The sequence below is a fragment of the Centruroides vittatus genome, unplaced genomic scaffold (assembly GCF_030686945.1).
Source record: "Centruroides vittatus isolate TY-2023 unplaced genomic scaffold, ASM3068694v2 contig_1057, whole genome shotgun sequence".
In the NCBI taxonomy this organism is placed as follows: Eukaryota; Metazoa; Arthropoda; class Arachnida; order Scorpiones; family Buthidae; genus Centruroides; species Centruroides vittatus.
This window is the reverse complement of record NW_027120684.1, coordinates 1,852,174-1,877,078: the sequence shown is the minus strand read 5'-3', so window position 1 is coordinate 1,877,078 and position 24,905 is coordinate 1,852,174. Positions and strand designations below refer to the sequence as shown.

The following is a 24,905-nucleotide window of genomic DNA, read 5'->3' as shown; positions in this document are numbered from 1 at the left end:
CTATTACTTGCTCAGTAAAGGCAAGGATCATCTGTGTGCACCAGACAGTACACAGACTACTTCTCCTGTGACCAGTGGGTGCAAAAATGCCTCTTTCATGGTGGCAAGTGCAAAGTTTGCCTGTTCATGGCTGTCAGGTACAAGGATCTCCTGGGTCTATAGTCCTTTGAGTCCCAATTACATTTTCTGTGTCTAACAAGTGCAAGGATCGCGTCTTTCTTTTCAGCTTCCATCAATTCTATTACAATATGACAGTCACGCAATGTCCTAGTTTTAAAATTTAAATTAAGTATGATAATTCAAAGCTGAAGTTCGAGTTTGTTCTTCACATCATTTTTATGCCTATAAAATAATTTTCATAAAAAATATATACTATTTGATAAGTCATATCTAATTAATTCCTATTTATATATTTGTATTAGAATTTTATGAAATAGGATACTGCTATGTTTAAAGACATTTCTATCATTACTGATTACCATGACAAAAGCAAATAATTAAATACTAATAATAAATATAAATGCACACAAAAAGCTTCCAATTTATAGTGACTTGATAAAATGGTTTTGATCCTAAGTTCTAAATTGTTATAGCATTTTTTCTGCAGATTGCTTCCAAAAGTTCAAGAATAGTTCATATCTATTGACTACCTTTGTATATTCTAAATCATAAAATCAAAAATGTACTATTATTTTAGAATTTTCATAATAGCTCTTCAAATATTGTTCGTAAAACTTTGAACACATTTCAATTTTTAATGTCTCTCTTAAAGAAAACACACATACATACATGAAAGATGTCGGCTGTACATGAAGTGTTTAGCCAGCAGAAAAGAGAGTAAGGGAAAGGAGAGGAGATAGACAGTAAAGAATAGTAGGATTCCTCTGAATGGCGTACATATGACTACAGTATCCTCCGTATTTGATGTTGGCGTGCAGTTTTTATGCTGCAAGGATGTAGTTCCCCAAAGGGTCTAAGAGAAAACCTGAGTGTAGCAAACACCAATAACTGAGTGCCGCCACAAATACATTCATTTAAATGGGTGGGCATCCTTACACTTTTTTTAACCATTACTTTCTGAGAACAATAGAATGGTCCACTAAAACCAGACGTTTGAATTGCTCTACAGTCAGAGCTCAAACCCATCTTTGCTTACTAGGAGAAAATATATTCAACTCAAAATGGAACATTTATTACTGTACCATTTTTATTCTTCATATCAAAGTGTAAAAAGCAACCATTGTTGGAAATAGGGTTATTTCTTAGAGGTTGTGAAGATAATTTATGGTTTGGTTTAATGAAGTCTGGTAAAATTTTTGTTCACTTTATTGTGTGAAAATTAATGTTATGACAATGGCATTTTGCCAGGGTAATGGCAAAATTTGCTTTAATGTGAGTGTTGGCTTTATTAGTGTTCATTTTAAGGTGAGTTGACTGTATATCTTTCTTGTTTGAGTCCATATTCTATCAACATTTTCTTTCGTCATAGTGTTTGTTTTTGTCTCTCTCTTGATTTTTTCCTTCAGTCATCCATTGCCTATATGCATGTATCTTTTCTCCTGTAGATTTCTATGTCACTTTCTCTTTTGTTGAAAACTGTGGATAACACTGCATATAATAATGCAGTATTAAAAGTATTTAAAGTTCAAGTTTTTTGAACAAAATATGAGAAATCTTTTTAGACAATCCAAAGTTTTAAGAAAATTGATTTATCATCTATCATTACATGTTAGTTTTTCATATGCTAGAAATTAATCTATTGGACTCAAACATTTTTAGGACATTACTCTTAATATCAGAACTATATGCAAGTAAAAATTAAAAACATTTCACATATAAATGTTTTTAATACATGTAGTTATACAAAAAGTAAAAAAAATTGCTGCTTGTTTTCTTTTCAAATTTCTTGTTTGTTATCATCTACTCACATTCATATCCCTTAGTGAGGCTCTTGAAAGCACTCACTCCGGGGCATGGATTGCGATTAGTTTTCCCTTGCTTTGTTTCAACTGTCAGTATATAGCTGCCTTTCAGCTTTGTATTTTAATTCTTATTTTCCATCTTCTTTGTTCAGTTCTAAATTCAGTTCGTTTAAGTTAGTCCTAGTTGTAAGTTAGATTAGGGACTCAGCTTGGTTTCCGGTTAGGTTATGATAGGCTAGGTTAAATTAGATTAGGGTTTGTTAGTTTTAGTCGTCTGGTTAGGTTCATCCTAGGTTACGATAGGTTAGTTTAGTTAGTAAGTTAACATTTAAAAATAATAATAATAACAAATAAAAAAAATTTGGGATCTTGCTCATTTGTCTCTGTTGGTCCATTCATCTCGTCTAGTTTGTCGTTGTGTTCGTTTGCTTTTCGCACTGTCTGGCTAGCTGTTAAGTAGTATTAAGATCTGCGATTGCATTCAGTTTTATTAGTATTAAGTAGATATAAGTCTTTCTACTAACAGCTACTTGGCACTAACTTCTACACTTAGCCAGTCCATGGAAAAACATGTGCTGGTTTGCACATTGGAAAGTGAACACAGTGATGTTAGGTTTGGCTAGTTTGTGCCAAATTTTGCTCCTTCTTTTACACTTTTGGTGCTAAAAAATATTTTTTACTTTTTTAAACAAGCTTCAATGAAAAAAATTATGGATTTCTTTTAGCTTTGTTTTGTTCAACCACTTTGATATACTGTTCCACACTTCAACAGCAAAATACCATCTCCTCATTTTGTTAGATTTGAAAATCATTCAGAATATTAATTTGTTTGTGTAAATCAATTTAACTTCATCTAACTTTACTTAGTAAATTAATTCAAAATATTATAATTTAGAGATTTTGATTCCATATTAAATGTTAACTACCTAAAATTATACAACCTTGACCTTGAGCCTAAAAGCTGTTAGTTTCTTTATTGAAAATTCATATTAACTACTATTCCCCTAGCAATTTGTATTAAAATGAGTTGACTGTATATAGAATAGGCAAAGAAGAATGTGCAGAAGAATCATCAGGCATGTTGTAAGAAATCAAAGGTGCCAGCACACCATCTGGGTGACATGCAAAGACCCAGACAATTCAACAGGTCAGTACAAGTATCCTATTCTGTATCCTGTCAGTAGTCTCTCCAAAGTCTTGCATTTGGAAAATCTACTAACAGGGTACAGAAGGTTTGTCTAGAAGTCCTAGAAAGAAACAGGTTGTTGTAATAAATTATTGAATAAGGTTTAATGTATCCAATATATGCACATCATTCATGTTTAAGAGAAGAAAGATTTCATTGGATACATCTGTGATAATGCTATAACAACTTTCTACAAGAGGATCTCATATCACACCTGCTACCAGGAGAAAACGATTACAAGATGATCATTAACAGGAGCAGCAATAAAATTTGATGGCAAAAGTGCATACTGATGATGACAATATTAAAAAGATCTCATCAAAAACTGCCACGTAATGTCGACTTGCTTATTACAAATGCCTGTGAGAAATTATGTATTTTATTTTTTTCAATCCTAAATAAGATAAATTCATAGGAAATAGAAGATTATTTCCTACAATATATGAATAAAAATAGGTAATTTAAAAATTAATTTACACTAGGTAGCCCAATAGTCAGTCAATGTTAACTTGCTTATAATTAAAATTTTTAAAGACAGGCAAATTTATAAAACTACAAACAATTTCTATAGTTATGTTACAAAAAAAAAATTGTTGCAATTAATTAGAAGTTTTTTAATTAAGGGTTCAAAAAATTCAGGCAAAATTAATAAAAAATTAAATAAATAATATTAAATAAATAAAAATTATTAAAAATAATTATAAAAACTAAAACTAAATTAACGCTAAATGAATTAAAACTAAAAAATAATAATAAAATTAAAACTCTGGCCTTTACAACAAAACTAAAACTAAAATCAAAATTAATTAAAATCAATCAATTGAAAATTAAAACAATGTTTTTTAAAAAGTTTAAAAGTTGTTTTGAAATTTTCAAAAATTTGTAAATCAAATTAATTGTTAAATTTATGTTATTTAAGTGTGGTGGCAGCAACAGAACATTTTGCATTTAATATATATAAAGAACAGATACGGATCTGCTGAAAAATCATTTGTATAGCTATTATAATTTTCAACTTGGAATATAGCAAGAATAATCAGTAATTACAGCTGGAACAAACTTCTCTTAAAAATAACAATACAAGATTGCTCCACATAGAAAATTTAAATCCAGACAGAATATTATGAAATTTCTAAAATTTATTTTCTGCTTATACTCACAATTCATTGTTATATTTTATTACCTATTGAACATTATAATTTTGTAATATTTTGTAGGGGAAAAAAAAAAATCAGATAAATTTATTTTTGTTAATTTATATGAACAGCTAGATTGCAATTAAAAATATCAATTCCATCCATATTTTAAATTTCTTGCAGATTTGTGTGGTAATTGGAAAGAATTAAACATCTTTTAGCAAAAATGTCTTAAAACACAAATTGTATAATAAATGTAACTAATTTACAACAAATAACAATATTTACAAAAAAATTAGTTAAAAATTACTCTCTAAAAACACTCGGAAAAAACATACCCATTTTGAATTCCTGCTCTTGCATCTTTAGAAGATTTCACCCCAATCATCATTATTGCAAATAAAACGAAAAATAGTGTCAATGCAAAACATATTCTATAAACAGCAAGGTATCCAACAGCTTTATCACAATCAACAGTTTGACTAAGTAGAGTACTGTTTTTACAGAATGGTACCTGTTAAAAATAAATATAAATAAAAGTTTAAAGCTTATCAAATCAGCAGCAGTTCCAAACATAAGTTACATCATAGCCAAATTTATTTTATTAGGATTTAGAAAAAGTAAATAAAGGAGTAGAGAAAAAAAAATTAACACAAAATGAAGTTAAAGCTGCCAAATTCATTATCCTATAATTTCTTTCATAAAATGGGTTGTAGCAAAAAATTTGATTTGAAAGCATTTGGAGAATTTGGGTTATTCTAAAACAAAGTTAGAGCACTTGACAAAGGCTCATGAATAGAGCCAAAAAACATTTTCTGATTATTTTAAATAAAATTTTCCAGCAGAAAGGTAAAATTATCCTGTTTTAATAAATTTATTAGAAAATAATAATGGTGAGTTAGGAAATTATTTCTGATATGATTATATCAGGAATGTAAAAATTTATGTGAAAATACAGGTATCCCTCATAACACTGTAGATACATTCCAAAAAAGTGCCATGTGATGCAAATCCATGCTATATGAAATAAAGGACTAATGCAAAACAGTTACATTCCAGAAGTTAGCAAAAGAATACTATTCTTTTTCATTACTAAGAGACGTGTTTTATTAAAGCAATCAATAATTAATTATCAATCACAATTAAAAGTACTGTAACATGGTGTTAATGTTAATTTTAGTTAAATGAGGGCTTTTCTTTTTACAAAGTATTGTCGTCAACTCATACTTTTTTTTGCTGATCTTGATCAGAAGTATCAGCAGCATTTTCATATCTTTTTATTTTTATCATAAAACATTTTTTTATGGATGATAAAATAAAAATATGTTATTAATCAAAAATTTGTTCTAGCAAGTTGCATTTGCTCAGTCGCGTACTGAGCAAATTTTTTTCTACAATTTGTGTTTGAATACTGAATTGTTCAAGTAGTGAGATACCGCTGTAATTCATTCGTCATTTTATAAATGATCGCTTACCTACAGTTAAAACAAGTTTAATAGCACTTATCTAAAAATGTTTACGTAAACCTTACTAAATACGAAGACTGATCTATAAAAACAAAACACAGTGACAGTATTAAGGGGTAAAGTCTGAAAGCAATGACAATGACATTTGATTGATAGGAAGGCTAGGACAAGTTTTTTTCTTACTTGTCCTATCAGTTTTCATTAAAAAGTAAACCTGATGAAATAATTTGAAAATTTCAAATATTCTAAAATATGTGGCTAAATTTGAGAAATATGCATGCTTACTTGAACAAAAAAAAATATCAAATAACAAAGTTCACATTTAATAATTTTGAAATTCTGTATGAAGGATCTCCAAAACCATGTTAGAGCAAAACTGAGTCGTGTACGGGAAATATCCCCAACTTTCAAACTGTTAGAGCAAAACTGTTTTGTATGAGAGATACCTGTACAGTAAATAAGAAAATATTCATGAGTTTTTATGTATGTGAATAACTGAATAAAATTGTAAAAATATATAGTAATCAAGCATTTTTAACAAATGCTTAAAATATAATAAAAAGTCTTCCAAATTAAAATAATGACAACACTAACTTTATATTTCTCCCAGCAGGGTGGGGGAAAACACAAACATGAAAAAATTAACACAAACACTTTCAGTCTACTTCTAAGACCTCCTTCAAGGTGATGAAATAGCTTCTCTTTTCAAAGATGGAATCTATAGAATAAATATTCATATAAATTCAAATTTTTAACCAGTGGGGGGTGTCTCCACTCAGACTTATTATTTCAATTAAAACATTATCATATAGGACCTGCCATGCATGGGAAGATTTTTTTTCTTTAAAAAAGTTGAAACACGTTTCCTTTTTCAGCTTTAAATATATTAGTAACTCCAAAATCTTGAGATGTTCCATTTTGTTTGTTTCATAGTTAATCTCACTTCTTGTAAGTCAACTTGAATATTGTTTTCACTAGCATATATTGAATCCTAGTAGATTTCTTTTTATTTTCTATAGCCAATTTGTGTTCTATTTAAGGCAATCCACTGCACTTTCAATATACGCTAGTGAAAATAATATTAAAGCCAACTTACAACCAGCAAGAAAAGCAGAGAACATGGATCAACTTTGAAGAAAAAAATATTTCCCATACATGACAGGTCCTATAGAATACAACATTATAGAAGACTTATACAACTAAGAGTGGAGACACCACCACTGGCTAAAAATTTGAATTAAAATTTATATGAATATTTTCTTCTGTTAAGAATTGAAGCAATTTCATCAACTTGAAGAAGGTTTTAGAAAGACTAAAAATGTTTGTTTCATGTTAATTTTTTCACAATCCTGATAGGAGAAATATAAGGTTAGTGTGTTCATTTTTTTTTTATTTACTTTCCCAGTTTGTAAAAAAGTAAAACATTTAGGTCTTCCAAATTGAAATTATCAGAAAAACTGTCTTATTATTAGCATTTCCTTCATATTAATTATTAAAAAGTTTTCTCAGAATAGCATCAATAATCTTCAAACAGAGCATCAACGTATTGATAAATGAATGTAATTAATTACCAAAAGTTTAGTTTTGTCCCAAAACTACAATACAAGCTTGTTTATATAAGAGTGATATATATGGATTCATATTTTTTACAGATGGCAAATGGTTAAGTTAACCATTGGCGACACAAGGATAATTCTGACCATTAATGCAAGCTGTCTATAACTATTTGGTTAATGTTACCTTAGGTGCCAAGATGGTGGCTTGTCTCTGATTCCAGCAAGGAAACAGTGGGATGCACGTTCTAACTTAACCTAACCTATTCTAATAAATTACCATAATTATTAACAACCAAATTATTAGAATAGGTTAGTTTAGGTTAGAACATGCATCCCACTGTTTCCTTGCTGGAATCAGAAACGAGCCACCATCTTGGCACCTAAGGTAACATTAACCAACTATTTTTATTGTGAAATTCAGTAAATGCACTAAAAACATGTGTGTCCAATAATTATTTGGGAATACTTGGTATGGAGCACAAATTTATGTGAGTTTCATTTTATGAAGCATTTGCTAATATATAATTCTCTACATAAACCAAGACCATACTGTATTATGCAAAACTATGTAGTCATTGCTGAAAATTAAACTAGAAATGATTGTTATAGTCAAATACATTTCAAAATTGAAATTCTAAACATTATACAAATAAAAACATTAATAATGTATTGATACGATTTATCATTAAAACATTTTAATTTTAAATTATGGTAAAGAAAATTGCATAATTACTGAAATATATCTTATACTTACTTTTTGTAATGACTCTGTCAATGATGGTGACAACATAATGCAAGCAACTATAGTTGTCAATAGCAACATTACAGCATACATAATACGTGTAGAGGTCGAATTCTTGCATGATGGACAAGCAGAACAGCATAAACCACATGCAGCACTACCACAACAACAAGCCAACTAAATAAAAAATATATTTATTAATTTATAATTTATTTATTAACTTAAAGTCTTCAGTTTAATATCAATTGTTTCTATATACATACATACAATACATTAATAATTAATATATATACTGTTTCCTGAGGTGTGAGAAAAGACATCAAAAGACTGATTTGTATATTAATTGTGTATTAATTTTTCAATGTATTAAGTTCATTATTCAATGAGGTTTAAAGTAACAGAAATGCAAAAGGATAATTTAAAAATATTATATAACAACTTTTGATTTTATTGTTAATAATAACCTATCTATTATTTTTCATTTCACCATAAAATCTTATTATTCATATAATATTAGCAAAAGTTACATCTATTTCAAATCTACTTATTCAGAACACCTAAGTTACTTTGACATGTTTTCAATTCCTCTTGAATTAACTTCAGCCAAAAATCCTATGAACTTAAATCTACAATATCAATTTGAATATAGAATGAAATGGAATCTAGCCAATGTGATTTGTTTTATTTGTAGATAGAAAAGTGACACACAGGCAATCTGCCAAAGAGGAATGACTCCCGGGAGGTCTTTTATGGGGAAACTGCCCCCTATTTAGGTGTTACTAACATGAAGAAAACCCCATGGGTCCAACCTGTTGGAGAGGCACAAACCCATGAGTGGTTCAGTGGTTTTATCACTTAACCACTAGTGGACAGCATAAATTCCTGATTTTGTTAGTATTTTCATACTGTTTTTGTTATTACATAGCATAGTCATGATTGTAAGGGACATTTTGACAGCTAGAGTAAAATGATGTTTCCTTACTTAACACTAGGACTGCAAGACTTTTATACTTAGAACCAGCAGTCAAAATGACCACTATTCCATAGTATGCTTTTTACAATTTCAAACTGATTTCATTTCATAGTTGTAACAAAATATTAACATTCTACAGCATTATATAATTTCAAGGGATTGTATTATAGGTCAGGAGGGTTGCTTCCTTTAAATTGGGGGAACTACATATACTTTACATTTAGATAGAGTTAGCCTAATAAAAAGTTTTTAACAATTTGGAGGGCTTTTACAAAAAGTTGTGGGCTAAAAGCATCATTTATTATTATACATATACTTTGTATAACAAAAAGTCAAGCAATGAAAACTACTCCATGGGAGTTTCCTTGTTGCTGCCTATCACCAACAGTACCTGTGCATATGCATACATAAAAGTAGGTTTTTTTTAGTACAAAAAAAAGCAAGCATTGATAGCTATATTATTATTCCATAATTTACTATGTAAAATTATTATATAACAAAATATTTCATGTAAGTTATATCTAATATACCAATAAGAATCAGTATACTGTATTTTCTGGTGTATAAGACAACCCCCAACTTTTACAGTTAAAATACAGAGTTTGGGATATACTTGCCCTATAAGACGATACCCAGCATATAAGACGACCCCCCGACTTTTGAGATTTTCCTGGGTTAAAAAGTCATCTTATATGCCAAAAAATATAGTACTTTAAAAATACAGTAAATTATGTACTATACATCTTTTAGAGAGGTTGATGTTTTGGTTCATTCTCAATTAGGCAATATCAGATGCTGTCTTGTTCACTATCACTCTCATTGCAATCCTTTTTAGCATCAATTTCGTTGGATGGGATATATTCATTATCACTTTTCGATAGATTATGTCATCCATATAGTCACTTTCAAATCATATTCCAAAATTTGCTGATATATTTGTGATTTCATCTCCAGTAAGCTGATGATAATCAAATCAATCATTCATTTTTTGTTATACACTACATGAATAATTCCAAATGAGACTGAAGTGAAAAGTTATTCTAACAAAGAACTCAGAAAACCCAGACAAGTAGAAACATTCACATAGAAGTGTTAATATTCACAATTTATAAGTAGACAGGTAAAGAAAACAAGAAAAAGTAAATGTAAAAAAAGTAATAAAACAAAAGAATAAATCAGCAGTCAAAATGCTTTCCATGGTTGTAAGCAGTGGTGATATTCAGTGGGTTCGCATAGGTTCAGCCGAACCCATTGGTAAAATTTTCAGTTTCCCGAACCTTGTTAAACAGACGTAACATTTCTCAGTGGTTTTGTTTCTTTTAAAAAATATATTAAAATATACGTATTATACTCTGTAATACTACTAAACTAGAGCCTTACACCTTGTTCGCACCGAGCATTTCAATCTAGATTGTGAGCAAGGTCAGAGACTATGTCTTGGTGTGATCTCTCTCGACTGTTTCAATCTCAACCGAAACAAGGTTTAATCCCGATCGATTCAAGAGAGTTCTTGAAGCTAGATCCAGTCATAAGAGATCCCACAATCTCACGTGTGCGAGATAATATAAGATGGCTCTGGAACACGTGTTGGGCTATGGACAGCAAAATAAAAAGGATATTGTATTTCGAGAGATGATGACATCTGTCTACTATCAGCAGTGCCATTCGAGGTGAGAAATTTCTCTGCCTAAAAAAAAAAAAGTTGACAGCATTAATATACTATTGTTACCTGGTCTCCGCCCAGGGCTCGTTATGTTCCAAATACGACACTGATTATTAGATATATCGCAAGAAAAGGTATTTTATTTATTTCTAGCCAAAACTTCCATTTCGTTTGTCGATGATTGTCAGGGAAAAATTTTCTGCTCGTGAACCCTTTGTTAACTATTTCAAATATCACCACTGGTTGTAAGTAAAGACTTACAACCATGATAAAATCAAGACCCCTTGATTTTATCAAGATAAAATTCTATGGTAATGCAAAACATTCAAATTCAGGAAATCAAAAAATTTCAGATTCCTGTGAGAAACTTGATCAAGTTGGCAAGTAAGTAAAATTCAATAGCAATCAAATGACTGCTATTGAATTTTACTTACTTGCAGTTCTAGTGTCAAGGTACTACTAAAGTTGCTGCTGCTTTGCTTGTTACTACTAATATTCCTGCCTTTTTAATCCTTTTCATTTAACTGTAATTTTTTTAGCACTACTATGTTTACTTATAGGCTGTTTCTTGATGTAAATTAAATTCTTAGGAACTCATGCTTTTGTGCTATACAGATCTTCTGGATTTCTGCACTTTTATCCATCATGAAAAAGGAGTGGGATATAACCTGATTTACAAGTACCCCAATGGAAGCTATTTTGTGAACCACTGTATCTTGGGATTTCTAATATATGAATGATTCCATAGGTGTGTATGGTACATACCTTAGTGATCAAATGATTATCTTTCCTAAAGATTGTTATATTTTTATTAAGAGAGTTGATATTATAACTGCTATTGGTAAGTGATAGTGTTAAATGACTGAATAGACAAGAAAATTTGAAGTATATATGTTAATACGGTGCTGTTTTAAAGACAAAAATTATAATGTCAGCCACTGCTGAATTTGCATAATTTCATTTTATTGCTCTAATATGCTCGCTTAATCTAATTTTTAATTTTCTTTTTGTTTCTCCTATGTATGTTTTCTTTGGGTTACAATTGCAATTAAATGAATATACAACACCTTTTTCCTCTGTTATATCATAATTTTCTTCTTTTCTATAACACAAATATTTTTTTTTTTTTTTATAGAAAAGAAGAAAATTATGATATAACAGAGGAAAAAGGTTGTATATTCATTTAATTGCAATTGTAACCCAAAGAAAACATACATAGGAGAAACAAAAAGAAAATTAAAAATTAGATTAAGTGAGCATATTAGAGCAATAAAAGGAAATTATGCAAATTCAGCAGTGGCTGAACATTGCAATAAGGAAAATTGTGAAATAGATTTAAACACTGTTAAAATAAGGAAAAAAGAAGAAAATAATTTTAAACGTCAGTTATATGAACATATAAACATAATCAGACAAACAGAAGGAATAAACAACAATACTGGAAGGGAAATCCACCAATCCTGGAGAAGCATTATAGAAGGGGGAGGGAGGTGAAAGCATAAAAGGAGAGATTTAAAATGAATTGTAAATATAGTTTAAGTAGAAAAGAATAATCCAGAATGTAAGTAGTCAATGTAGAAGTTATTAGATGAAATTTTAATCATGATTAATTATAATGTATAAAAAATAGGTATACGTTTCGAATTATTTGGTTAATATGGATTACAAGTATATTTGAATCTTTAAAGAAGTTCGGAAATACAGAAACTGTAAGAATTTTATTATTTTATTGTCGGAGAAATAATGTGTATATTTTTAATTTTATTTATAATTGTAACAAAAAACATTTTAATTGTTGATTTGTAGAAAGTGCTATTTGAATGCCTGCTGAAGAGGGACAAACAAGTCCTAAACACAAGCTTAAAGTGTATGTGTACAGGTGAACTAAATAAAAAATATTATTTCTGATCAGTAAGACTAAATATCTGCATCCATAATTTTCCAGTATAATAAGTCCTGTTAATTGATAATTGTACTAGTATACAAAGATAAATTTAGGCTATGATGAAAGACACAAAGGCATAATAATTGAACATTGTTCTGCCTTTTAAAAAGTTTCCTCAGGCTTGACAGAAAAATCTTAATAATCTGTATGTATATATACATATAGATCAGGGATGAGCAACACGCGGCCCGTTAAACATGCCCGTTTATGCAGCCCGCCAAGCATTTCTAAAATTGAATTTATTTTATCGACTTTCTCCCATCAATATAATGTTATAAAATTAATTATAATAAAACGGTAGTACATACTAAACCGAAACAATTTTTTGTGACGAGTTACTCACTTGTCAGCGACTTGTTCAAACATGCAATACGAACGTGCCGCGTCTGTGCTTGTTTGTGTTTGCTTTTGTCACACAATCAGTCAGACTGGTAAGCTGTTAACTAGCAATTTTAGCAATTCTTGTGTTTCTTGAAAGGCATGAGTGCAATATTATTGTCAAAAAGGTAATATTAGAGTTTTTTTTTTATTCAAAATTAAGTTTTCCTACAAATTTTTTTAACTTTCAAATTTTTAATCCATAATAGCATGTCGGAAAAGCAAACAAAAAAACGGAAGGTTGCGGATGAGCACAGGCATTTCCAAGAAAAGTGGAAATTTGATTATTTTTTCACTTTCGTCAAAGATAAAGCTGTATGCTTAATATGCTCAGAGACTGTGTCGACATTAAAAGAATGTAACATAAAAAGGCATTAGGATACAAAACAAGAACAACAATATAAAAACTTAACAGGACAACTCCGGATAGATAAGTTTAATCAAATGGAGAAAAACTTGGGAAACCAACAGGCTATTTTTAAAAATCAAGCTATTTTATCAAATACGGCAGTAAAGGCTAGTTTTGTTGTCAGTCAAATACTGGCAAAAAAATGAAACCCTTTGCGGATGGAGAAATGATAAAAGAATGTCTGACTGCTGTTGCAGAAATAGCATTTCCTGATAAAATAAATATTATTTCAAACATTAGTTTATCAAGATTCACCATTGCAAGGAGAATTGAAGACTTGTCCGAGAACATAGCAACAACGCTTCGTGAACGCATTGCAAAATTCGAATAGTGTTCTTTGGCACTTGATGAGAGTTGTGATATTAGCGATACAGCACAACTGGCTATATTTTTACGTGGTATTGACACCAAATTTAATATTACCGAAGAATTGTGATCACTGATTCCAGTGCAACCAAGCAAAGACCTGTACGATGAACTAAAGTCTGTGTTGGAAAATTTTTCAATTTCATTAGAAAAGATTATTGGTATATCGACAGATGGAGCACGGGCAATGTCAAGCATGGAGGTAGGAGTATCGGAAAGGCTATTTCAAGACATTAAGAAGGTCACAGGAAGGGAAATATTCGTTAACCACTGCATCATTCACCAGGAAAATTGTGTGCGCGAAAAAATTGAGTTTGCCAAATGTCACAGTACCAATAATTAAACTGATCAATTTTATAAAGTCGCGCGCGTTAAATCACCGTGAATTTAAAGAATTCCTGAAAGATTTAGAAACTGAATATGGAATGTGGTTTTTAATATCGAAGTACGTTGGCTTAGTACAGGTGCAATGCTAAAAAGAGTATACAACTTAAAAAGCGAAATACAACTGTTCTTGGATATGAAGGGATATGCCTTTCCTCATTTTGGTAATAAAGAATGGATGCGAGATTTTGGGTTTATTATCGACATGACTCAGCATCTGAATGATCTTAATGTGGAACTTCAAGGCAAAGGACAGTTTATTCACAATTTGTATGATAAAATTCAGGGCTTTGAGCGCAAATTAAAATTGTAGAAACAGCATCTTTTGCAGAATAATGTGTCTCACTTTCCACATTTAGAAAAACGTTACTACTTCTCAAAAATACGCACAATATATAGACATTTTAATCAACGAATTTCAATTACAATTCCAAATGTTCAAAGCTGAGAAGACAGCAGTTTCCACGAAAATGTTTTCCTCGCCATTTAATATCGATGTGGATACAGTTCCCGAAGACTTTCAAATGGAAGTGATTGACATGCAGAATAATACAGATTTAAAAAATGTATTTTTCTCAGTAAACATTGAAAATTTTTATAAATCTTATGTGAGCCCTGAGAAATTTCCGCTTTTGACGAAAAATACAAAGCAAATGATGTCTCTGTTCGGAACTACATATGTTTGCGAACAATTATTTTCAACCATGAAATTAATCAAAAATGGCCACCGATCAAGACTGAGTGATGCACGATTAGAAAGCTGCATACGTGTAGCTACCTCATCAATTCCAGCTGATATTGATCAGCTTGTATCGAAAAAACAGTGCCAAATTTCTCATTAAAACTTCCAAGTAAATTCGTTTTTCTGTTTTTTCTTGTTTGTTTATTATTTTGCATTAAAATTTGTATATGAAATCTTTACTTTTTTTTAAATTTTATAATTTTTCATTCTAATGTTTATTATAAATAAAGTTTTGTAAATTATTAATAAGTGTTACTTTATGTGCGGCCCGCCAAAAAATTTTAAAATTCAAATTGGCCCGTTGATTAAAAAGGTTGCTCACCCCTGATATAGATTATTAAGATATATACATATAATGATACATAAATGATACATATATATCATTTATTATATAAATAAATATTAACAATATTTATTATACATTATTTATACATATTACATAAATAAATATATAAATTTATATTTAAATACAGTTGAGTCCACATAAGCCATCATAGGTATAACTAGACACTGTCAGTTAAGTAGTCAGTTTTCTGTGATCCCAGCTGACTTACATAGGCATTAAGGTTAAAAAACTGGTTTACTCGGCACCATTTAACTCGTCACCACTGGATAAATTTACATACTTTTTTCTGTCCCACACTCGTTTAGACATCCAATAAGTTGACTCCCCTCCTGAAAAAAATGAGTTCACATCACACAGCTTAACGTCACAGTAGAATCCAATTTTGCATTTTCTCACCTTTCAATCATGCATTATTTGCAGCAAGTGTTTCACATTTCTGTTAGAAATGAGTATCCGAAACCTAACAATGCTTACGCTGACGGAAAAAAACAAACTTTTATCTGAATTTGAATGTAATAAAACTTCACAAGCCGAATTTGCAAAACAAGAAAACCTTCCAAAAACAACATTGGTGGGAATTCTGAAGAAAAAAGAAGAAATTAAGAAACTTTTTCTTTGGTCTTTGTCGTAGCTGTCTCGAAAATGCCAGAGAAAGTTGTGATACAAAGATGTTGAAGATGCTCTGGTACATTGGCTAAAGCAAATTCGTTCATCAAATCTTCCTGTTTCGGAACCGATACTGAAACAAAGAGCGATGGAAATCACCAAGGTACTTGGAGTAGAAACCAACTTTAGTGCCAATGATGGATGGTCAGAGAGATACATTGCATGTATTGTATAAAGCACTACTATATTTTCCTAATTGTAGTTTTGTGGTTTTTTTCAACTTCATTTTAATTGTCATATCGGATAACTCAACACATTTCCGCTTTCCCTTGGGGTATTGACTTATGTGGACTCGACTGTATTTTAATTTTTTATGACAGACCACGTAGCATCAATCTCGTGCACTAAATATGGGCCTATATTAGCAAGTAATCTCATATTACTGTTTTCACAAATACACTTTTTAGTTTCTTTGTTTAAGAACACTGATTTTAAACATTTTAAGATATCATTCCAACTTTTCTAATATAAATTTTCACAAATTTTTTGCAAATCATTCAACACTGCAAAATATAAGTTTTGATAAGCTTTGTTACAAAGATTTGTTACTTGAGGATCCAATCCATGGAGTTACCTGCAGAATTGGGTTAATATGTACTTAGGTAACCACAATGGCGGCACTTCCGACTGTTCATGCTCCCGACGGACTCCCCCAGAGGGGAACCACCGGCAGGCTGCCCAGTGTTTAACGTCACTAGTTATTGATTCACAGTAGTTCTTGAACAAAAGAAAAAAAAGGAAACATCTACTAAAAACGTAGTTAACCTAACCAAACCAACTTAACCGAAGTGATGCCATTGGGTTACCTAGGTACACTTTAACCCAAGATGGTTCTATTTTTTCTACTTGTTTAGCAATTATCCACACAGCACAACGTCAATGGTAGCCAAAGAGAGAAAATCTTACCAATAACAAATGTAGATAAATAACATTAACAGACTAAAAATTTACTATATTATGCTTTTAACCATTATCTTTGTCTTAAAATAATCTTATAAATCTTACTAAAAACTTTAAATTTTATTTACATTCAATTTTTTAATCATTTGTTTTAATAGTCAGTCTATTGTATAAATTACACAAGAAATGGAAACATTTTAAAATAACAAATTACCCAAATGACAATGGGTGCATTTGTTTTCAAAATGATAATAAATATTTAAATTATTAACAATATACATCACCTGTCCGGCAGTACACAATGCTAACAATGCTCCCATCTTAGTCTCTTCGGGTTTAAAATTACGACTTTAAAAATAATTAAATTATAAAAGCGATTTAAGGATTATCACAAAAGACGATTGCTGAACGTCAGATGATGCTAATGGCGTCATTCGATTATCGTTTGGGCCCACAATTCCTTGCGCGTTATTTACGTTATTTAATATAGTACTTATATAATGAATATATTTAAATATATTGTGTTATAGTCTAAAATTAATATTTGCTTTTAATCTCATGGCAATAGTTTGCATGATATAAATATGTTAATTTATATTTAAATCTTATAAAGGTTGCCAATTAAATTACGTGTACGGCTTTTGACACTTCGCTTCCTGTTGTGTACAGTGATGTACTGTATTTTTCGCGATAGCCTCCCTTAAACCGTACATTCAATTAATCAATGGTCCCTAAATATTGTATAATATTTTGATAATGAGACGGCTGGATGCGAATTTTTTTTAAGTAACCAGGATAAGTAAGAGAGTCAATGTTACCAATTTAGCTTTAGTTCTTTCCTGCGAAATATAGTGTTTTTGGATGTTCAGACTGGAACAAATTGTGTTTCCCGCTTATCGGGAATGCCAGCCTTTTCTTTCTTTTTTTTTATTACCAGGCGGAAAAATTTTTAGAGGCCGTCAAAATAATTTGTTTTCTTTTCACTTCTTTCTTGGAAGATCATATTAGTTTAGTTTAGTTACGGCAACGGAACAGTTGGGCGATGCCTTCCAAGAAATCTTTTAAGGGTAACTGGCCCGTATTTAGACGTTAAAGAGGTGGAGAAAAATAGAAAACTCCACCTGGCCAGGCGCGAACCCACGACCGAACTCCCAGTGTTCGTAGGAACGGAACCACCGAACTCCTAGTGTTCATAGGAACAAAACCACTTGGCCAATATCATATTAATGGCATTTCTAATCATTAGATACTACAGTGGTCACAAAAAGACGTTGGCAATATTGTGGCACGTGTGTCTTTTTAAAATCTATGGTGTGATCTAGCTGCTTATAGGAGTGAATCTACGAAGTTCTAGTCGTGTAGGCTAATTATTTCCTGTCATCCATGGATATTAATACAAACATGTTAACCTTGGAGAGCTGTTTTTTAAAACCCGGTCTATAACTTTGTTTGATTCTGCATGTTGTTGAATACTTGATTGTAGTCTAGCATTTCTGTGATTTAATATCTTGTCTTCAGTTATTTTCTATTTTTAATTCGAGAATTTTTATTTTAAATATAATTATGTGGTGTCTTAGTTTTGTATTCATATTGGAAACAATATTTTAATGTTTATTTACTCCCGGATTATTTAATGTCAATCTAGCTAAATATAAAAATGTAGTGAATAACAAAAATAGTACGAACATTCTGGTCAGATCAGGGATAAATATTTTCAAGTAATAAAATCAGATAATATGAATAACCATTTCTATCTTTATTTTCCTGGTCTTAATATATTTAGCTTTTATAGACAAAAAAAAAAAAAAAAATATTAGCTGGTGGAATCTTATAAAAGTGAGTTGGCAGAAGCACCGTCAACTTGCGCTGTGATTAGTCAGAATCAGTGGCAGATTAACTATCACCGGTACTCTAGGCTGACCTTTGACCATGTATTTTGTCCTACCCTTTGTTGAATTAAATAAAGTGACATTAAATAACATATCAACTAAACCTTGTATTGTTTTTATTCTCGGGACCCCTCTCTTCTGGGACCATAGGTGTAAGCGTACTTACTGATTAATTTGCCACTGATCACCTTGTCACGACGGAAGAGCGTAGTCTATAGTACGTTAGCTATCCAATTTCTATCGTTTTTTAGAATCGTGTCTTTTCTCTTGCAAACTGAGACGATTATGTTAGCATAAGAATATTTTGTGCTTAAATTTGTATGTGTGCCTATGAGTTAGACAGTGGCGCGTTATAGATCCTTGGGGCCCGGGCAACTTTGAATTAAAGGGCCTCATGTACAGTATTGACTTGAGGCATTTTTCTTCGGGAAATTCTTGGGGGAATTCCCCAGTTTCCACGTACGTTTTTTAACACGATTTCTGGACGATTCTTTGCTGCGCCACACCGGCAAATCTAGGGTCTTCAGATATGGCGCAAAATTTTGATTTCGATATTTTTACTACAGTAATGAGTTTATGAAAGATTTGTTTGGGCCATCTATTGGTGAGGACTCCAGATAATTGCCCTTTTTTCCATTGTATAATGCTCCACTGGAGTTAGAGTTATTATACATTTACATAGTCTAGATGAGTTTTCTTTCTCTATTTTATTCTGTTTCTAGAAATGCTTTGCGTAGCTATCAAAAGCAAATCGAGTTTCTTAGAAAGTGAAAGAAAATTTCGCATAAAATTCATAAAACATAATATTTGTTTTATAGACTAAAATCGATTTCTTTCTGTAATTAATAAATCTTTTCGTTGAAAAGTACAGATCTAAACACCACGACAGGATATACTTAGCACATACAACTTATTTTAGGTACTGAATATTATACAGCCTACTTTAAATTGAATAAATATAATATAAATGAATGAATTAATTATAAATTGACGTTTGCAATTTTTAATCATATTTTTAATTTATTTCATTTAAAATATATGCTCTCCACCTCAAATTAGTAGTATCTTGCCCCTGTACATCATACTTTTCCTTTAACAATACAGTTGATGCCGGTCATCTATCTAACATCTTACAGGAAAAAATTTTTGAATTGAAATAACATAACTTCTGGTTTGCATCAGATATTCCTGTATAGTTTATTGGGCCTCCTGCCCCTAAGGTTTCCATATCTGCTCTCGTCTTTCATTTCTCTAACTCCATTCTCGAAATTAAGGAAAAACAGATGGACGGACGACGGTGGGAATTTATGTAAATTGCAGTCCAATAACAATTTAATATTTTAATATCTTTATACACTCAAACCTGTTTTTGTGCGGTCTTTTTTTGTGCGATTTTTTATACGTGCAATGTGTTTTGTGCAATTATTTTTGTGCAGTATACCAATTTAATTGAAATTCATATACCGCACACAAAAAATCACACAAAACAAATCGCACAAACAAAAAATCGCACAAAAATAGACCGCATAAAAACAGGTTTGAGTGTACAATAAAAATTCAATCAAACTTCGATATAGTATCTTCCTATATAGCGATATTCTCGTAAATTCCAACTAATACTGTCAGCGGAGATTTAGGCTATTATAAATATTTAAGAAAGTGCCCTTCAGTATCAGTGCATTCCAGTAAATGTACAATTTCGCTTTTCAAACGGAATTGTCATCAACAAATCGCGTGACTATCGAACTTTAGTGTGTAGGCCTCATATAATCGAGAGTCACAGTAGTAATCCTCGCCAATGAAGAAGTCACTGACTGATTATATATACAGGAATCAGAGTTGCCGATTTTTGGGCGACGATCGGGAGATACTCACGAGCATTTGAAAGTCATGAAAAAGAAATATGAGCGTCGCACGTGTTTGTGCTGTAATCTTTGTCTCGTTTCAGTTATGCCTTCGCTACGCTGTGTTTACTAAACAGAAAGCTAAACTAAACAAGTTTTAGTAGGTGTAAGAATATAAATTATTTCATTGATTTTATTGAAATTATATAAAAGTTATGTACTATACATATCACAATGACAAATTCATTTTCTATCGGGTCCGCGTTTTCGTTTATTTATTAAATCTCTGTCAAATAGATAACAAATATAAGCCATTTTACAAACAAATAACCAAGCAATAGTTCGTAGAAGGATAGACGAAATGTTCATTGGTTCTTTAGAGCTACGTTATGAGTGATATTACAAGGGACAACGTCGCCAGATCAACGAAGAAAAACTGTCACGTGACCATAAAAATCGCTTCTGATGTCACATCGAAAGCGACGGCATCGACTAATTTGTGCTGGGCTTAATGCGTTAAACTTCACAACTGTTAGAATGAAATCGCACATCTATGGTAAGTAAAGAAAGCTGTTAAAATTTGAGGGGATTAATTGGCTCTCCATTATTTCTAATGAGGAAATATGATTCGGACTTCGAACAATTCGGACTTCGAACATTCGAAGTATGAGGCACCATTGTATATCTGTTTCCGGGAAACGTAGAGCTCATAAGTAATATCACTTAAGTATAAAAATATGTTCTTATAAAAGTATTTTTTATCTTTATTTGTTGCATCCAATAGACAAAAACAATTAATTTACTTTATTTAACTTGTAGAAATAAAACTCCCTTAATTAAAAGTATTTTCACTTCGTTTCATGTAGCCTACAATGCTCGTGGTCTCATTTTAAGAGATATATAAAATTTAAAAAAAATTATATTATACAAATAAAAATGCGTTGTTTGAAATATGCTTTTCTTTCTTGTTTTAATTGTTTCAAATTAACTATATTTGTTTTCATTCATTCATTCGATATGCCACTCATTACGATGCTTTTCTTTACGATTATTGTTATAATAAGCAAGCTTATAATCATTGACACGAGATAATTTATTCGATTTTATACATATAATGAATCATCAACACCATTTTTATGTGCCTAATAATTCTCTAGACATAGAATGTGACATAAATATCGTAATTGATTTAATTTATATAAATTAAATTTAAATGAATCGTGTTATTTCTTAGGAAAACTTCATTATTGATGTTAACTTTAACAAAAACAATTTCTGATCAAGTAATTATCCAAGTAATGTAAGAATTTTCTTAACAAGAAATCTTCGTTCTGATAAGGAAGAGATAGAATAAAATACATAAATTTAAATGAACAAACTTAAATATGTTATAAATATTATCGAATTAAAAAGAATAAAAGAGATAATTTTTTTGTTCGATAGCTTTAACCCAGATCATACCGTTATCGTTCCATAATTGCAGTGTTAATATATCTCTTAAAAAAACCTTTTATCTCTGAATTTAATAAACATTTGGCGTCACCTGTCATATATTGAACAACAATGAAATCGAATCCGTTTTTTAGAATCCTATTTAGTTTACAACAAAATGTGTTGATAAAGAGATGATCCATTGTCTGGATAAGCTGATGCGATCGCCAGCTGTCCGATTACTCTATTCGAAATAATTGTAAAAGGGTTTGCGTTCTTCGTCTTATTGTGGTGGGTGAAGGCGACCAAACCCCATTTATTCCCCTGCACCGGATTGGGAAGGGTGGCAGGTGAGGAGTTTTCAAGTGGACGACACATGTAAGGGCTGTTGTCGCAGCATCATCTTTGCTTATCAGTCTGCCTGTTGTCAGCGGATTGCCCCTGTTCATCTGCAGAGTTCACCTTATACAAAAGGTAATGTTTGTTCCTAACTATATAAAAAATATACATTTCCATTCAACGTTTAATGCTATCCATTAATTTTTTCCATCTATAAAAATTCTTACATACTAAAAGAGCTATTATGAAAAAGGATTCATATGAAATTTAGAAGAGTTTATTATAAAAACACGAGATAACTTTTTATATTAATTAATAGGCCTACCATAAATTAATCTTAGCAAATATATTATTTTAATATATTTTAAAATTATTTTTATATAAATTACAAGTCTTTTATAGCATATTCGTGAAGGTTAGTTACAATGTATTGAAATGCAAATTAATGGGAACAAGCAGACTGTCTGGATAAAGATCTTTTTTGTACAATTTAATCTGAAGTAGAATATAATTACCGAACTAATTATTTACTATTTATATTCATGTTTACCCAGCTAAATTTATTTAATATACGTGAAATATTTATTTTCACTGAATTAATTAAACAGTAGAAAAATCAAAAAGTAGGTTATTATATCAACTTCAAAGTTACGTAAGTAGTAATTTCCATTACAAAGCATCTATACTGGGCTTACATTTATTTATAATCTCCGCATTTAATAAGAATTATTTTAATTATAAAAAATAAATACTTACAAATCAAAACTTATTAATATTTTTAATTCTGTTTAGCTTATTAGATATGGAAAATAAAACTGAGAAGACCAACGATTCCGCTCCAATATTAGATACAACATTTGATCTTTGGGATCATTCGTGTTTACAGCCTCCTCTTTTAACCGGTCTTCAAAATATTTCACAAATTTTAAAATGTTTAAAAGACGGAACATCCGAAGTAAAACATCTTATTCTAAAAGGATGCAACATTATCTACGAATGCAAACTCTGTTGCAGTTTATATCGTAGCTTGGCAAACTTTTTAGCTCATAAAAGGTATTATTGTAAAGGAAAAAATATAGAAATAATATCAAATAGTAAATTACAAAACTCGGATTCAAAATTAACTCAAACAGAATACGAAGAAAAAGATAAAGAAAATTTTCCTGTAGTTAACGTGAATGAATCTCTGAAGGTAGTTAATAGAAACAAGAGTCCCGAGTTGCACGATGTTAAAGCTAATTTAGAAGATAAATTAGTTAAAAACGACATTTCTCAGATTTCAAATAACGTTAGTGAATTTTCTGATAATTCTGATAAAACTCAAACAGTAGAAGAAAATAAAAATAATCAACAAAATAACATTGTATCGTCCGCAAAAATTACAGCTTTATCTACGATGAAAAGTAGAGCAAAGAGATTATCCAGCAGAACGGATTGTAATCTGCAGACTCTAACTTGTTTAACTTGCGACACTAAATATACATCAATTAAAACTTTATATCTACACATGATAACAATACACTCAAATAAACGCCCGTATTATCCGTGTCCATTTTGTAATACATCTTTCGTTCAAATGTGGGGTGTGACTAGACATTTGACATCCGTTCATAATAAATCTAAAGAACAAATCAATAAATTAAGAGAAGTTGTGAAAAAAAATGCTTTTACGAGGAAAGTTACATCCACCGAAAACAACTCTGGTTTAGAAAGGAATAAGATATATAAAAATCAGCGATGTTGTAAGTGTGAACGATTGTTTAACCGAAAATCATCGAGAGTTCGACACGAAAAATATTGCAGGAAAAACGGCGTAACGACGAATAACAGGAGAAAGAATAACTACATAGGGAAACTGTTTATATCTACCAATATCGAAAATAAAGTGAAAGAAATGATAGACGCTAAGAAATTAATTTGTTTGAAATGCCGAAGAAGATTTTCTACCTTTTCTAACTTAAGACGTCACGCCGCTATTCACGCCGGATGGACCAGATACAAATGCAAGTTTTGCTATTATCAATCGTATAACAGATCGGATTGTAAAACTCATATTCGAAGAATGCATTCGTCTAAAGGTGATGCTAATAAATTTATTGTAGATTTACCTTCGGTCAAAGCATCCGTCACTAAAATTGACTCTTTATGCCATCGATCTACAAAATCCGAAACCAATCAAAGAAATTTAAAGAAAACCAATAAGAGGGCATGTACGGGAATTACTTCCGATATTCAAAATAATCCACCGGATGCATTGGTTACTAGATCAAAACAGTATCCAAAAATTCATCAGACTCTAAGCAAATGTTTATCAAACGGGAATAAAAAATACAGTTATAACGTCGACTGTATTCGATTAAAAAATTAATAAATCTTCTATTAGATATTTACAAAATTACCATTTTTATTATTCTATTAATTAAAAACTAAATTCTGTATAACATATAAATTTATAAATACAGGTATAATAATAATAATAATAATACAAGTTAATGTTACGACGGAGAAATAATTATGTAATGTAATTATTTAAAAAAAAAAAATGTTTTTAATGAAGAACTCAGTTTAACTTATTCCAATTTAAAATTTTAAGCATTTTAAAAATAATAAAAATGTTATTAA

General features: G+C 30.5%; 2 protein-coding genes across 4 annotated transcripts in view; one reads left to right on the top strand and one right to left on the bottom strand.

Annotated features, from left to right (window-relative positions):
- Positions 1–17,241, bottom strand: part of Serinc (serine incorporator TMS1) — a 55,544-nt gene extending 38,303 nt beyond the window's left edge. The window contains exons 1-3 of one of the 3 annotated variants that reach the window (XM_067267353.1): positions 17,065–17,241; positions 8,021–8,185; positions 4,583–4,758 (exon numbers count right to left, since the gene is read on the bottom strand). In XM_067267353.1, the coding sequence (XP_067123454.1) occupies positions 4,583–4,758; positions 8,021–8,185; positions 17,065–17,100 (377 nt within the window). In that variant the 5' untranslated portion in view covers positions 17,101–17,241. The remainder of the gene's footprint in view (positions 1–4,582; positions 4,759–8,020; positions 8,186–17,064) is intronic. The other 2 variants (XM_067267337.1, XM_067267344.1) reach the window with 2 other exon arrangements.
- Positions 17,242–22,400: 5,159 nt separating this feature from the next.
- LOC136972007 (zinc finger protein 800-like) lies at positions 22,401–24,651 on the top strand. The gene is made up of 2 exons (XM_067266549.1): positions 22,401–22,418; positions 23,076–24,651. The coding sequence occupies exon 2, from the start codon at positions 23,086–23,088 to the stop codon at positions 24,649–24,651; it is 1,566 nt and encodes a 521-aa protein (XP_067122650.1). The 5' UTR covers positions 22,401–22,418; positions 23,076–23,085.
- Positions 24,652–24,905: the final 254 nt, after the last annotated feature.